This window comes from Spinacia oleracea, chromosome 4 (assembly GCF_020520425.1).
Source record: "Spinacia oleracea cultivar Varoflay chromosome 4, BTI_SOV_V1, whole genome shotgun sequence".
Lineage (NCBI taxonomy): Eukaryota > Viridiplantae > Streptophyta > Magnoliopsida > Caryophyllales > Amaranthaceae > Spinacia > Spinacia oleracea.
In genome coordinates this window covers 143759209-143772297 of record NC_079490.1, presented here as the reverse complement: position 1 = coordinate 143772297, position 13089 = coordinate 143759209, and the positions used below count along the sequence as shown (strand labels likewise).

Sequence of the window (13089 nt, the reverse complement as noted above, 5' to 3'; positions counted from 1 at the left end):
TTTGGATGAAGTTTGTCTGAAATTAATCGCTTGACGTATACTTCACATCCCAAAATCTTAAGAAAAGACACATTTGGAGGCTTTCCAAACCATAACTCATATGGAGTCTTTTCAACAGCTTTAGACGGAGCTCTATTTATAGTGAGTGCAGCAGTATTTAGTGCATGTCCCCAAAATTCTATTGGAAGTTCGGCCTGACCCATCATTGACCTAACCATGTCTAGCAAGGTTCTGTTCCTCCGTTCCGACACACCGTTCCATTGTGGTGTTCCAGGAGGAGTCAATTCTGATAGAATTTCACATTCTTTCAGATGGTCATCAAATTCATAGCTCAGATATTCACCGTCTCTATCAGACCGCAATGCTTTAATCTTCTTCCCTAATTGATTCTCTACTTCACTCTGAAATTCCTTGAATTTGTCAAAGGATTCAGACTTATGCTTCATTAGGTAGACATAACCATATCTACTGAAGTCATCAGTGAAAGTGATAAAGTAGCTGAAACCACCCCTAGCATTTGTACTCATTGGTCCACATACATCTGTATGGATTAAACCCAATAGTTCAGTTGCTCTTTCTCCAACTTTAGAGAAAGGTTGCTTTGTCATTTTGTCAAGTAAACATGATTCGCACTTACCATAATCCTCTAAGTCAAATGGTTCTAGAATTCCTTCCTTTTGAAGTCTTTCCATGCGTTTCAAGTTAATATGGCCTAATCGACAATGCCACAGATAGGTGAGATCTGAATCATCCTTTTTGGCCTTTTTGGTATTTATGTTATAAACTTGTTTGTCGTGATCTAATAAATAAAGTCCATTGACTAATCTAGCAGATCCATAAAACATCTCTTTAAAATAAAACGAACAACTATTGTCTTTTATTAAAAAGGAAAATCCCTTAGCAGCTAAGCAAGATACAGAAATGATGTTTTTAGTAAGACTTGGAACATGGAAACACTCTTCCAGTTCAAAAACTAGCCCAGAGGGCAACGACAAATAATAAGTTCCTACAGCTAATGCAGCAATCCGTGCTCCATTTTCCACTCGTAGGTCGACTTCACCCTTGCTTAACTTTCTACTTCTTCTTAGTCCCTGTGGATTGGAACATAAGTGTGAGCCACAACCTGTATCTAATACCCAAGAAGTTGAATTATCAAGTATACAGTCTATAACGAAAATACCTGAAGATGGAACGACTGTTCCGTTCTTCTGATCTTCCTTTAGCTTGGGACATTCTCTTTTGTAATGGCCTATTCCATAACAATAAAGACAGCTTGATGTGGACTTGTCCTGCTTTGATTTAGCATTGCCCTTGGACTTTCCACTTTTCTTGAACGGTCTCCCTTTAGCCTTGAGTAAATCTTTGGCGTCGCAGTCCAGTATTATCTCAGCCTTTCTGACAAGGTGAACAAATTCTGCAACTGTTTTTTCTCTTGGTTCACTTAGGTATAGTTGCTTGAAGCGACCAAACCCACTGTGCAGTGAATTGAGCAAGATAGAGACTGCCATCCTTTCGCTTATTGGTGTTCCTAGCAGACTTAGGCGATCGAAATATGAAAGCATAAGATCCACATGGAACCTTAGTGGGACGCCTACCCTTTGTTTAGTGCGAAGGAGCTGAACATGTATTTCTTGGACTTCCATCCTATAACACCTGTTGGGAGAACTAACCTTTAGACCAGACATTGATTCAATCAACTCATGGACGTTCAGGTCCCTGTCCTCCGTGCTTCCACGGCAGATATCCCTCAGATTCTTGATGAGCTTAAAAGGTTCATGAGCTACAAACCTTCTAGCCCATTCATCAGGGATATTGTTCAGCATGAGACTCATAACCTTTTTGAGATCCGCATCCCAGGCGAAAAATCTTTCAGGGGTCATGTCTCTGGCATAGTAGCTTGGCATGGGATGTAACAGTACATACTCAAGTCCATTGAGTCTGACTATTTCAACTATCCTAGCTTCCCATTCAAGAAAATTTGTTAGGTTCAGCTTGACCATAAGCTCAGAACCCATGATGATGTTTTGATTGTTGTTTTCCATAGTTAAAACTACAATTGAAAAGAATAAACAAATAAATAACCATTCACAATTTCTCTTAATAAACTTAAATTCTAGCATACATGCATAATTCAATGTTCATTAAGAATTTTATTCAAGTTATGTATTCCGGCAGGTGTGAATAAAATGATTCCAAGACCCTAAAATCCATTGAAGAATTAAGCACATTATGTATTTAGACTCAATTCTAAAATCTTTTAGGTAAGCAAAAGCCTTTTGCTAATAGTCTAGAAACTACTCTTGGTTGATAGGTACGTCTAAGAACTTATTAGGTAAACCTATCGATTTTGCCACGACATAAAAGGACTCCTTACTTATATCGTTGAGTTTCACCAAAACTAACATGTACTCACAATTATTTGTGTACCTTACCCCTTTAAGACCAATAAGTAACACCTCGCTGAGCGAAAACTATTACTAGATTGATGTAAAGGATATCCAAGCAAGTGTTTATTTTGGCATGGCACCTTTTAACTCAATTTTTAAGTTTGGAACTTAAGGCTCTTACTATGTTGGTTAGATTTTAAGTGAACTAAAATCCTTAATCATGCAACATAATCAAGCCACAATCTTATGCATAATTAAGACATATTTAAAGCAATAAATAACTTAAAGCATGCATAAGATAAATGTGATCTAGTATGGCCCGACTTCATCTTGAAGCTTCAACTTCAAAGTCCGTCTCGAAAATGGTAACTTCGTCTTGAATTTCACCGTGGGAGGCGCCATTTTCTTCAAATAGGATAAGCTATAATTAAACTAATTACAACTATTTGATGGTACGCAGACCATATTTAAATTGAAAAACAAATTTGGTGCATTAGACCAATTACATTCAAATTAATGGTACGCAGACCATATTTTCTATCCTATTTGGGCCATACTAGTCACTCCATAACCTGCAAAACAGTACATATACAATATATACCATTCACCCATTCATTATCATGAATGGCCCACATAGTTGATTAGTAAAACACGTTATGCATCACATAAATACTTGCAGCAATTAATTAAGGGCACCAATAAGCTACCAATTATTCAGTCCTTATTAATTCTAATCAAGTTGTTTAACCTTAAAGGATTTGTAGACCTAATCAAGAGTTTATGACTAAAAATGCTCCCACTTAAACCAATAAATTCATATGCTTTACTAATTTTAAACATAAAAATGTATTTCTAGTCTAACCGGAAACATACAAATTTAATTAAAATTTAAAGCTCATATAAATTTATAATCGAATCCATTAATTTAATTTATTTCAGTTTGACTTAAACGAATTTAAATTAATTCAAGATTTAATTTTAGTAAAATAATTAGTATAAATAAAATTTATAATAATTATAATATTCAAAATTAAATTCAAAGAAAACAATTTAAATTACGAATTTTTTAAAATTAATTAAAATTGTTTCTGAACTGAAAATCAAAAATTAAATTCAAAGCGCATCAATCGGGTCTAGACGAGGCCATGGGCTTGCGCCCATGCCCCGTCGAGTCCTCGAGGCAGCATCGCCCCACGAGTGATCGCACAGCAAGGCAGGAGCAGCTGCCACGCGCAAACGCAGCAAGCCGAGCCACGCTTGCGCGCAGCAGCTGTTTGGCGAGGCTGGGCGAGGCAGCGCTCGTGCTGCGAGGCACTACTCGCTGCCCGCGCGCGCGCCTGCCTTCTCGCACGCCTTGCTTCATCGCCCATCCGTCCATGCATCATCGCAGCACTCGACGCAAGGCAAGGCTGCTGCCTTGTGCTCGCGCGCTACTCGCCTTGCTCGCTGCATTCGTACCGCATGGGCGACGAGCTCCCTTGCTCGTCGTCGCATGCCCGCACTATACAACACCCCTTAAGTGTAACACGTAGCGTCCATTGCTTTGTGCGTGCAAGTTTTATGAGCGAATTGCATAAAAATTAAAACTTTTATTTCCAAAATTAATGACAAATTAATAAATCATATTAATTTCATAATTTTAGGGCGAAAAATCGAAAATTTATTAATTAATTAATTTCCGATTAACATGGATTCAAATTAGGTCATAAAAATTTAAAATTTAACTCAAATTAACAATTTTTATGGTGGTTTTTTTATCATTGGTACCTAATTAAATTATTAATTAATTATGAAAATCAAATTAATTCTAAATTATTCGAATTTCAACAAATTAATCATAATTACAAATTAGGTTGTATAATTAACAAGGCTAGGCATTCAAACTTGTTAAACATATATTGTAGGCCAATCAAAAATTCAAGTTTTATCAACAAGAATCGCAAATATTTACTTTAACATCTTAAATTTACAAACTTTTGCGTTCGAAAAACTAAAACCTCCGAAAATCATAGTTAGGCTTCGAATTTGGGAATTCTGAGTTCGGCCGAAAAACATTAATTTTGTCAAAATTTTAGAATGCCTTTTACATGCGGAATTGACACAAAAATCACTCGATTTGGATGAGTAACGAAGAAACTGCCGAAAAACTGCGTACATATAATTAAATAAACGCAATTTGCAATTAATTAACAATTACGAAAATTAATCACCCCTTTTTAATTCCTTGCAAATTTGTAAAATTTAACCATGTTCATGTAATTTAGATTATGAAAATAATAAGAGGCTCGTGATACCACTGTTAGGTTATGATACATATGACAAAACATAAATCATGCGGAAAAACCATAAAGCCAGGAAAGCATATTATTTACACATAATCATTTAGCATAGTTTAGATGCATACACTTTGTTGCGTGCCCTCCCTAGTTGCGCCCGAACCGAACAAGAACAAGTCTTTAGGACTCCAAGTGTCGTCCTCCGTAGATAGTCCACAGCACGTCTGGATCCGCCTTAAGCTTGACCAACTAGAATCGCCCTTAAGGTTGCTTAGGAATTTTGGCTATTATGTGCAAGTGTATGGCTGATTTTTCTTCAAAATCTTACCTTTAGAATACTTCAATTGTCTGTATAAATTATGACCTTAGGCACCTATTTATAGAGGTATGGAAAAGGAACTGGAATCCTATTAGGATACGAATTAATTAAACTAGAATCCTAATAGAACTCTTATTTAATTAATTTATCCTTTTAGGATTAGGAATTTAATCATATGTCGAAACCTGATAGCTTTAGGATTCGTATAGCACACAAACACACACACGCACGCACAGCAGCCCACGAGGGGCGCCATGCGCGCGAGCGCAGCCCGCGAACTCGCAGCCCACTGCCACGAGGCCCACACGCTGCCGCAGCCTTGGCGCGCGCTGGGCCTGCCTTGCGGTGGGCCTGGCGCTGCCTTGGCTGGTGCGTTGTGGCGCGCTGGCTTGCTGGGCGATGGCTCGGCTTCGTGCTGGGCCTTCGTCTGGCAGGCCTCGTCCGATGCTAATTCGTACGATACGCTTCCGATTAATTTCCCGATTCCAGAATTCATTTCCGATACGAACAATATTTAATATTTCTGATTCCGGAATTAATTTCCGTTTCGAACAAATATTTAATATTTCCGTTTCCGGAATTATTTTCCGATTCCGATAATTTTTTCGATTCAGACAATATTTCCGTTTCCGGCAATATTTCCGATTCCGGCAATATTTCCATTTCCATTAATATTTTCCGATACGTACCATGTTTCCGTTTCCGGAAACATTTACGACTTGGATAATATTTATATTTCCGATACGATTAATATTTCCACTATACTTTTCATAATCTCATCAAATCCTCCAAATTTTAGGATTATTTTAGAATCACTCGACTGAAAGGATAGGGATGAAGTGGGTAATTGGCAATGGGCGGATTCTCCATTTATTGAAGGATTCATGGTGGCTCAAAACCACAACACGAGCATCCTTTACTAGTTTTTGAGTTGACTAGCAAGCTGTAACGACTGAAACTACAGCACAGAATCATTTAGTTTCACCCTCATCAGAGAGTGAATCAGAAGATGAAGAAGATTCCCGGTAATATCATCGTTTCCGGAGTATTCATTTCTTGCTTGTGACGATCTCAGCTCCCACTGAAACCAAGATCCGTCGATTCCGAATATCCATAGATGGAGTATTTAATGCCATTAAATACTTGATCCGTTTATGTACTATTTGTGTGACCCTACGGGTTCAGTCAAGAGTAAGCTGTGGATTAATATCATTAATTCCACTTGAACTGAAGCGACCTCTAGCTAGGCATTCAGCTCACTTGATCTCACTGAATTATTAACTAGCTTGTTAATTAATACTGAACCGCATTTATTAGACTTAATATTATATGCATACTTGGACCAAGGGCATTATTTCCTTCAGTCTCCCACTTGTCCTTAGGGACAAGTGTGCATTACCTAATTCCTTTGTCGCTTGATGCTTGCTCTTGAACATAAGGTAAGAGTTGTCATCCTTATTATGTCCAGAGGTGTTTCTCGGTTTCAGAGTTCAACTGATCAAATAAACAGATAATCATAGCCTATGATTAATCCGAGCACGGCCATGCATTTTACAGTTTCTAGCTCTCCGAGTGGCCTTGTACAACTTTTAAGCATCTCATCCCGATTTATGGGAGGACAACCCCAGTCGTCTAAGAATACCAACCGTCTAAGAATGACTATTCTCTTTTCAGCAAACATGACTCTTCTGACATTACAGTGGTGGTTGCTTATGTTGATGACATTATCATTACAGGTTCAAATGAAGCAACCATCACTGCCTTGAAGGATCATTTACATCAGACATTCAATATCAAAGATTTGGGTCTCCTTAATTACTTTTTTGGTATTGAAATTTGCCACACAACTGAGGGATATATTCTCACTCAAAGGAAGTATACTAAGGAGATGTTGCATGACTGTAAACTGGACATTTCTAAACCTGCAGTCACTCCTTTTCCATTCAATTTGAAATTTGAAGCTTTCTCCCGAGGGGGAACTCTATGCCAATCCTGATCTATACACGTGCTATGTGGGAAAGTTGAACTTCTTAACTCATACTAGACCTGATCTTGCCTTTGTTGTCCAATCTCTTAGCCAATTTATGCACTCACACTTTGGGGTATGTTCATCGCACAGCTGGCCAAGGCATTTTGTTGAAGGCCACTGATAAGCTCTCACATTACAGGCTTTTTCTGATTCTGATTGGGTTGCCTGTCCATCTACTAGAAGAGCAGTGACTGGATACATTCTTTTATTGGGAAATTATCCAATAAGTTTAAAATCCAAGAAACAATCTACAATTTCTAAGAGTTCCTCTGAAGCTCAGACTACTTGAGGAATTGGGTGTAACATGTTTGCAACTTGTCCAACTACACTGTGACAATCAATCTGCTTTGCATATTGCTAAAACCCCATCTTTCATGAACGTACGAAGCATATTGAAGTTGATTGCCACTTTACAACTAAGTTATCTCCCAACACAAAATCAGCTGGTTGATATCTTCACTAAGATTCTCCCAAGTCTACAACATAGAACTCTCTCTTCCAAACTTGGCATGACAAATGTTTATCCCATCCCAAGTTTGAGAGGGGTGTTGGTTACACACTCCTGTTATTGCAGCCAACCTACTTCTATCCTCCTTACAGCAATGCAACAAACAACTCTTAAGCAACAATACACTTCGAGCATCAACTCCAACTGCGCGTACCTTCTAGAAGGATGTAGCCTAACAACTTATCCTTAATTCTAGGAATTTTTTTAGCATGCTTCCACTGTAATGATCATCAGAGTAGTTAGTATGCATAAGACCATATTGCTGTAATAATTATTCATCCAATAAGAAATATCTTTTTTATTTCCTGCATTCTCTCTTTATCATTATCTTTTAGTGATTGTTAATACACAATCACAAGTAGAAATCACCCTAGAAGGTGATCTCTAACACAAGGTTCACTTACAACTTATTTTACAAGTGACATTAGTCAATACGGAGTACTTCTCTCAAGAAACAACCTATATAAGTAGTAAAAAGTGGCTTAATCCTAATTAATTCTACTCAACAACTAGGGGGTTATTAATTGTACCATCTTCCTTATCCAATAGCATACATGGAAAGTCTCCTCGAAGGACTTGAACCTTGAACTTTAGAGCACTATCATTGCATTCCATGGCTTCAAATACACACACATCTCCAACCTTTAGCTTGTTGTCCTTAACAAAAACTTTCCACCTTATGTCAAACTTTTTATGTGTACCATGATAAGTCGTCTCCCAACTCCTTTCTCCACGAGTCAGGATAATTGGGACTCTCTTGTTGGGAAGTACTCGACTAAAATGTGCAGGCAATTTCTGATCATCAAAGAGGGTAATTCAAATAATCAATTATTTGCAGCCAATTAACCCAGCCTAATCACGTTTGGCAACGGTATTAACACGTACGTACTTTCACTTATTACAAGTCGTGTGGCAACTAAATCTAATACAAGTAGAATATTAAAAAATTGAGAAGAAAGCCTACCAATTGACACACAGAATGAGCATCACCGACGTGTGATTTCTTAAGAACAACATGACAGAAAGGCTTTCCTGAAAGCGGCTCAATATCAACATCAACTTCCTCGCAGGAATCTGTAGGGAAGACAGGTTCACCTTCCCTTTCACTTTCAGGTTCGAGTTCAGATTTAGGTTGATCAAATCCAACTTCATTCATTTCTCTAACAGAAAAAACCCCATATGTATCACCGTATCAACATATCATATCAATACAAGATATAAAAAGTGTGGAGTATATATATATATATATATATATTGATACAAAGTACGAGAGATCAAATCATCAAAGATAGAATGACCTTCAAATTTGTTCACAACAAGATGAACCAAACATAAAACTTAAATAATCAAGAAAACATGACTAATTAACTATTGGTTACTAAGAAGCCTACATACTCAATACAATTATTCATCGGTTGATTAGGTGACAATATCACTCAACTCTTAATTCGGGTAAGATCTTACAAACGGTCAAACTCCAATTAAGTTTAAGTTAGGATTAATATTTTCATTATTTCATATACTTCGTACTTATGTTGGTCTTTCTAGCTTGTTCTACTCACCATCCATTCTTGTCCATACAAATCATTGTTCCATCAACTCTTACTTTATTCATAGTTTAGTAAAATTTTGATCTTTTACCCTCTTTTATCCCACTATACGGAACCAATTTAAACATGATCTTAAGAAAAACTTGATTATTTTTTCTCTCTTGTAAAAGTTTATTCTTCTACATCTTTGTATCTAGTCATCTAGTGTAATTGGTTACCAATGAGGTTCTCCCACTGCCCCCATTTGTAATCTACATTGCCCTCAATGGCTCATATGCACGCGCGCACACAAAAATAAATTCTAGTGTAATTGGGTAAAACTACACACAAACTGACAAATAGAAGGGGGTAATTGAGTTTGGCTCAAAACTACGGAGTAATATTTTCTGAAAATCTGGAATCGAGTGCAAACTAGAATCATTCTTAACTAGCAAATTGCCAATAAATCAATAATCAAATTTTGCTCCAGATTAATACGGAGTAGAATTTTAACCATAATAAATATCAAAATGCTATGACCTGGCTCAATACACAAATTTCAATAAATCAAAGTTTTATGCAACAGAGCGAGTAACCCACAAACAAATTAAAAGCACAGTATATGAACAGATCCACTAAAATCAAAACAACATACAAAAAGATCGACCATAGCAAAATCAACAGAGTGAGTATCCAAAGAAAAAAGGTCCATCATACATGCAACAGATCATTATTTCTCAAAAATAGTATAAATATGAATAAACAGATAAATAAATAAACAAACATGAATTTGTATAGAAATTGCCTGGGAAATAAGCTGGATTACTCAATTTGCAAAAAAGTAGTAAGAGAAAATCAGATAGAGTTAAGAAAGTAACCTGGAAGTATGCTATAAATTGCTGGCTATAAACCTATGGATTTTTGCTTCCTTACTAGTGATGAAATCAGAGGATAAGATTGGACTTGTTTAAGCTTCAAACTCCATAAGAGGAAATTAGTACAAGTATTTATTTCTTGCAATTTTTTTTTTTTTTATAGGTCAGTGGGGGAATCATTTACTGTAAACTGTATATGAATTTATGATGCTCTTGGTCTGGACACTTGGGAAAGAAATTACTTCCTCCGTTTTTTAATACTCGCAACTTTTTTTATTTTTACGAGTGTCAATGTACAACTTTAGTTATTTATTTGGATAATTGTTTGAGAATACAAATTCTCTTTTGTATATCTTAAATTCTCTTTATACAACAATTATTAAAAGTTGATATTTTGAAAATGCACATTGAGACAATCAAACAAGATCCAACGTGATTATGTTTTATCTTATAAAAAAAATATCAAAAATAATCAAAGTAGATTACATGAATAGTGTAAAAAGTTCAAACGTTATGAGTATTAAAAGATGGGAAAGTACAATTTTGGACATATAGTTTTAATAGGTTCAAATTAATAAGTTTGGGTGAATTTGGTTGTAGAGTTAATGGCGTTTGTATTATTCCCTCCTTAATTTTAATCACCTTTCATTTACTACTCACGTGATCAAATTTTGAAAACTATAACAACTAACAACATTAAGATATGAGTTAGAGTTTTCATAAGGTCGTTTCAATGTGTATTTTTCTTTAGGCCTTGTTATTTTCGACTTAATTGTATTTTAGTTTAGTTAAGTTCCACTCAATTTTGTTCAAAAGAATAGCATCGTGTTCCTCTTTTTCTTTAATGATTTTATTTTATTATTATTATTATTATTATTATAATGTTAAACATTACTATTAATTATATTATCAACTTTATTTATTTATTTATTATTGTTGTTGTTGTTATTGTTGTTGTTGTTGTTGTTGTTGTTATTATTATTATTATTATTATTATTATTATAAATCAAATGATAATAAAGTTAAATATTTTACAAATAATTAGTGGGCAGCCGAGATACAAACTGGCCCCCCACTCCTCTGGCTATAGCAAAACCTATCCTGGTGAAAATATGAGCAGCAGCACGAGCCCCAATGTCCTGTGTCCTAGAAAACTTCTAAATCCGCTTCAGCGACGCAACATCATCCTTATCCAACTCCCCCAAAGAAGACAAAGAGAACGGAAGAAAGCCATAACCAATGGCCATACAACGTGCTTCGTACTTGACCCGCTTCCGAATAGCCGCATCAGTCACAACCCGGCTCGGGGCAAAGCCATACAACCCAGACTGTGTCAAAGAAGAAGATCCCGTCAAGTCAACACACACATCACATCCTCGATGTCAAGAGTAGAGCAACACGTCTGCTGGTCGGAGAGCTCCATCGTTTCCTCCAGATAGACTAATATCAACTTCTTTCCGCGCCGAGATCCCAGACCGATAACAAACATCAACAAGGGTATCCCGAACCACATTATGCCGATGTTTAATACCCACGATGCCAGCACATGACACCGCATGATCACCAAAGATGTCTCCCGCAAAGACCCTGGAGCAAGCAGTATGGCACCGAAACAGAGAACAAAGGAACCTACAACCGGTAACACTAAACACATCGATAAGCCTTAGCATTGTTATTATTATTATTATTATTATTATTATTATTATTATTATTATTATTATTATTATTACTATTATTATTATTATTATTATTATTATTATTATTATTATTATTATTATTATTATGAGAAAACACCAAAACGTTACATGCTTAACAAGCTACAAAGATCAAGTGAACTACAAGAACTTGGAGGGGAGCCGAGATATGAAGGAAATAATGCCCTTGGTCCAAGTATGCATTCTATGTTAAGTCTAATAAATGCGGTTCAGTATTAATTAACAAGTTAATAATTCAGTGAGATCAAGTGAGCTGAATGCCTAGCTAGAGGCCGCTTCAGTTCAAGTGGAATTAATGATATTAATCCACAGCTTACTCTTGACTGAACCCGTAGGGTCACACAAATAGTACGTAAACGGATCAAGTATTTAATGGCATTAAATACTCCATCTATGAATATTCGGAACCGACGGATCTTGGTTTCAGTGGGAGCTAAGATCGTCACAGGCAAGAAATGAATACTCCGGAAACGATGATATTGCCGGAAACGGAAATATGGATCGTATCGGAAATATGAATATTATCCAAGTCGTAGATGTTGCCGGAAACGGAAACATGGTACGTATCGGAAAATATTATTGGAAATGGAAATATTACCAGAATCGGAAATATTACCGGAAACGGAAATATTGTCAGAATCGGAAATATTACCGGAATCGGAAAATAATTCCGGAAACGGAAATATTAAATATTTGTTCGAAACGGAAATTAATTCCGGAATCGGAAATATTAAATATTGTTCGTATCGGAAATAAATTCCGGAACTGGAAATTTAATCGGAAGCGTATCGTACGAATTAGCATCGGACGAGGCCTGCCGGACGAAGGCCCAGCACGAAGCCGGGCCATCGCCCAGCAAGCACGCGCGCCACAAGCCCAGCCAAGGCAGCGCCCAGGCCTACCGCAAGGCAGGCCCAGCGCGCGCCAAGGCCACGGATGCGTGGGCCGCGCTGCGTGGGCTGCTGCTCGCACGCGCATGGGCAGCCCTTGTGGCTGCCGTGTGTGTGTGAGTTTGTGCTCATGCGTGATTCCTAAATCTACAAGAGTTAGTGTATGATTAAATTCCTATTCCTAATTGGATAAATTAATTAAATAGAATTCATGTAGGATTCTAATTTCAATTAATTCGTATCCTACTAGGATTACGATTCCTTTTCCATAACTCTATAAATAAAGGCCTAGGGGTCATTATTTATAACAACAAGTTTTAAGTATTCAAAACTAAGATTTTTAAGCAGAAAAATCAGCCAATATTCTTGCCTACCTAACCGAAAATATTAGAACCTTAAGGGCGATTCTAGTTGGTCAATCTTAAGGCGGATCCGGACGTGCTGTGGACTATCTACGGAGGGACGACACTTGGAGTCCTAAAGACTTGTTCTTGTTCGGTTCGGGCGCAGCTAGGGAAGGCACGCAACAAAGAGTATGCATCTAAACTATGCTAAATGATT

At 36.9% G+C, this 13089-nt stretch overlaps 1 protein-coding gene across 2 annotated transcripts; it reads right to left on the bottom strand.

The window, feature by feature from the left end:
• Positions 1-833: 833 nt before the first annotated feature.
• Positions 834-10345, bottom strand: LOC110805933 (B3 domain-containing protein Os06g0112300). 2 transcript variants are annotated; one of them, XM_056827085.1, is made up of 4 exons: positions 9927-10345; positions 8484-8679; positions 1181-8314; positions 834-1091 (listed from the first exon to the last, which is right to left on the bottom strand). In XM_056827085.1, exons 3-4 carry the CDS (start codon positions 2118-2120, stop codon positions 1075-1077), a joined length of 957 nt encoding a protein of 318 aa, XP_056683063.1. In that variant the 5' UTR covers positions 2121-8314; positions 8484-8679; positions 9927-10345; the 3' UTR covers positions 834-1074. The 2 variants fall into 2 exon arrangements, with proteins under 2 accessions (XP_056683063.1, XP_021867247.1); XM_022011555.2 differs by lacking the exon at positions 834-1091 and having other exon boundaries at positions 7791-8314; positions 9927-10120.
• Between the last annotated feature and the right edge of the window lie 2744 nt (positions 10346-13089).

Excerpts from the sequence above, each read along its gene's own strand:
- LOC110805933 (XM_056827085.1), bottom strand. The coding sequence starts at position 2,120 with ATGCTAGAATTTAAGTTTATTAAGAGAAATTGTGAATGGTTATTTATT.